The 2,369-nt window shown below is 56.4% G+C and overlaps 1 protein-coding gene across 1 annotated transcript; it reads right to left on the bottom strand.

Moving 5' to 3' along the window:
• Window positions 1-240: 240 nt before the first annotated feature.
• Window positions 241-1,056, bottom strand: LOC129783610 (olfactory receptor 14C36-like; the record flags this gene model as incomplete). The annotated part of the gene is made up of 1 exon (XM_055793544.1): window positions 241-1,056. A coding segment is annotated over one exon (816 nt), but the record flags the coding sequence as incomplete, so codon positions are not given.
• Window positions 1,057-2,369: the final 1,313 nt, after the last annotated feature.

Genomic DNA, 2,369 nt, shown 5'->3' on the forward strand with positions numbered 1-2,369 from the left:
CTGAGAAATCCCCCTTTTATTATAGAGATGTGAGACAGGATTCAAAGTTAATTGTCCACCCACGCACATGTACAAGGACACCGGGTCAGACAGGCTGGGTTCCCACGTGCAACGGATTCAGACATTACTAGACAAACAGGATTGTCACAAATAGAAGACTAAACGCACTGGAGTTTCCAGAAATTAATTGGAAATGCCTCGTGAAGGGACATGGATAATTCATTGCTTCTGAGATAAATCTCACTGCATCAGCTTCTTCAGTGCGTCCTTCAGCTCCTGGTTCCTCATGCTGTAGATGAGGGGGTTCACTGCTGGAGGCAGCACCGAGTACAGAACTGCCACCACCAGGTCCAGGGATGGGGAGGAGATGGAGGGGGGCTTCAGGTAGGCAAATGTGCCAGTGCTGAGAAAGAGGGAGACCACGGCCAGGTGAGGGAGGCACGTGGAAAAGGCTTTGTGCCGTCCCTGCTCAGAGGGGATCCTCAGCACAGCCCTGAAGATCTGCACGTAGGACAGCACGATGAAAACAAAACACCCAAAGTACAAAAAGGCACTAGCCCAAATAAGCCCCACTTCCCTGAGGTAGGTGTGTGAGCAGGAGAGCTTGAGGATCTGTGGGATTTCACAGAAGACCTGTCCCAGGGCATTGCCGTGGCAGAGCGGCAGTGACAGTGTATTGGCCGTGTGCAGCGCAGCATGGAGAAACCCACTGGCCCAGGCAGCTGCTGCCATGTGGACACAAGCTCTGCTGCCCAGCAGGGTCCCGTAGTGCAGGGGCTGGCAGATGGCCACGGAGCGGTCATAGGCCATGACGGTGAGGAGAAAATACTCTGCTGAAAGGAAAAAGAGAATCAGGAAGAGCTGTGCAGCACATCCTGAGTAGGAGATGTCCCTGGTGTCCCAGAGGGAGTTGGCCATTGCTTTGGGGACAGTGGTTGAGATGGAGCCCAGGTCGAGGAGGGAGAGGTTGAGGAGGAAGACGTACATGGGGGTGTGCAGGTGGTGGTTGCACACTACGGTGGTGATGATGAGGCCGTTGGCCATGAGGGCAGCCAGGTAGATGCCCAGGGAGAGCCAGAAGTGCAAGAGCTGCAGCTCCCGCGTGTCTGCCAATGCCAGGAGGAGGAACTGGGTGATGGAGCTGCTGTTGGACATCTGCTGCCTCCAACCATAGGGTCCTCTTCATGAAGCAAACATAGTGACAAGTCAGGAAAGACTTCTGTGAGCCAAGTGAAAACCCTTTCTCCTAGTTGTGCCCCTGGTACCCCATGTCCCCCCCTCTGCCGTTCCCTGCAGAGCCGTGGCTGGAGCTGTGCTGAGTGCTGGCCGAGTGTGCTGTGAGGAGCAGGGGCTGTGCCTGCTGGCTGCCCAGCAGTGAGCCCTGCTCTGCAGCAGGGGCTTCATGGGAACCCTGGGGGCAGGGGCCAGTCCAGTGCAGACAAGACAATGGCTCATACGTTCCCAAAGGCTCAGCACCCCACTTCTAGGCAGGGACATCCAGGATTTACCTTATACCCTGGAAGCAGCATAGAGGTTGGGTGGACACCCCAGAGGGATGTTTAAGGGTTCCGACCATGTGAACTTCTTGAAGGAGAGTCAGCTCCATCCCCAGCCTCACAGACTGCACTGCCCACAGCTTCACAGATTAGAGGAAACCTGGGACACCTCCTTGCTGTGCTCACATCGGCACAGGAGGACTCACAGGGTCTGTGCCTGAGCCTGAAGCTGAAACTCCCATTCCAACAGAGCCTGTCAGTTATCCCAAAATCATCTGAGCAAAGCCGGGAGAGAGACATATGGGCACACTGGAATGCCTTTCCCTTCTCAAGCCCTGCACAGCACCTCCCAGACCAGAGCAGTGCAGGACAACCACGCTCGACGCCTGCAGCTGTCCCTGCCAGCAGCTCTTTCTCTGGCCCCAGGGCTCTTCCCTGCCAGCGCTCACAGAGCCCAGCTCAGCCCCTGTGTGCCCAGCTCTGCCCTGCAGCCGCTCTCTGTCTGCACAGCTGGAAGAGCAGCTCCCCCAAAGCCGGAGGGAAAAGGAGAGCTGATGCTGGTTTCCCCTGCAGCGTGCTGGGGAGGGAAGGCACTTGCTCAGCTTCCTCATCAACCTCCCTGTGATGCTTTCAGCATCTCAGCCCCTGCTCTGACCTACACAGCTGAGTTTCCATTGCCACCAAGCGGAGCCACAGAAAAGGGGCAGCAGAGATTCAGGCAAGCACAGAGCCAAGCCGGAAACCCCGGCCATGAACGTGCTCAAGGAAAGTCTTCATGGAAATGACCTGGAGCTGTGAGCAACCCTGTCACATGCAGCACTTACTCAGAAGAACAGGGACCTTGCCCTGCTGAAGGTTCACTCCTTGCACCCC

The sequence above is a fragment of the Falco peregrinus genome, unplaced genomic scaffold (assembly GCF_023634155.1).
Source record: "Falco peregrinus isolate bFalPer1 unplaced genomic scaffold, bFalPer1.pri scaffold_58, whole genome shotgun sequence".
Lineage (NCBI taxonomy): Eukaryota > Metazoa > Chordata > Aves > Falconiformes > Falconidae > Falco > Falco peregrinus.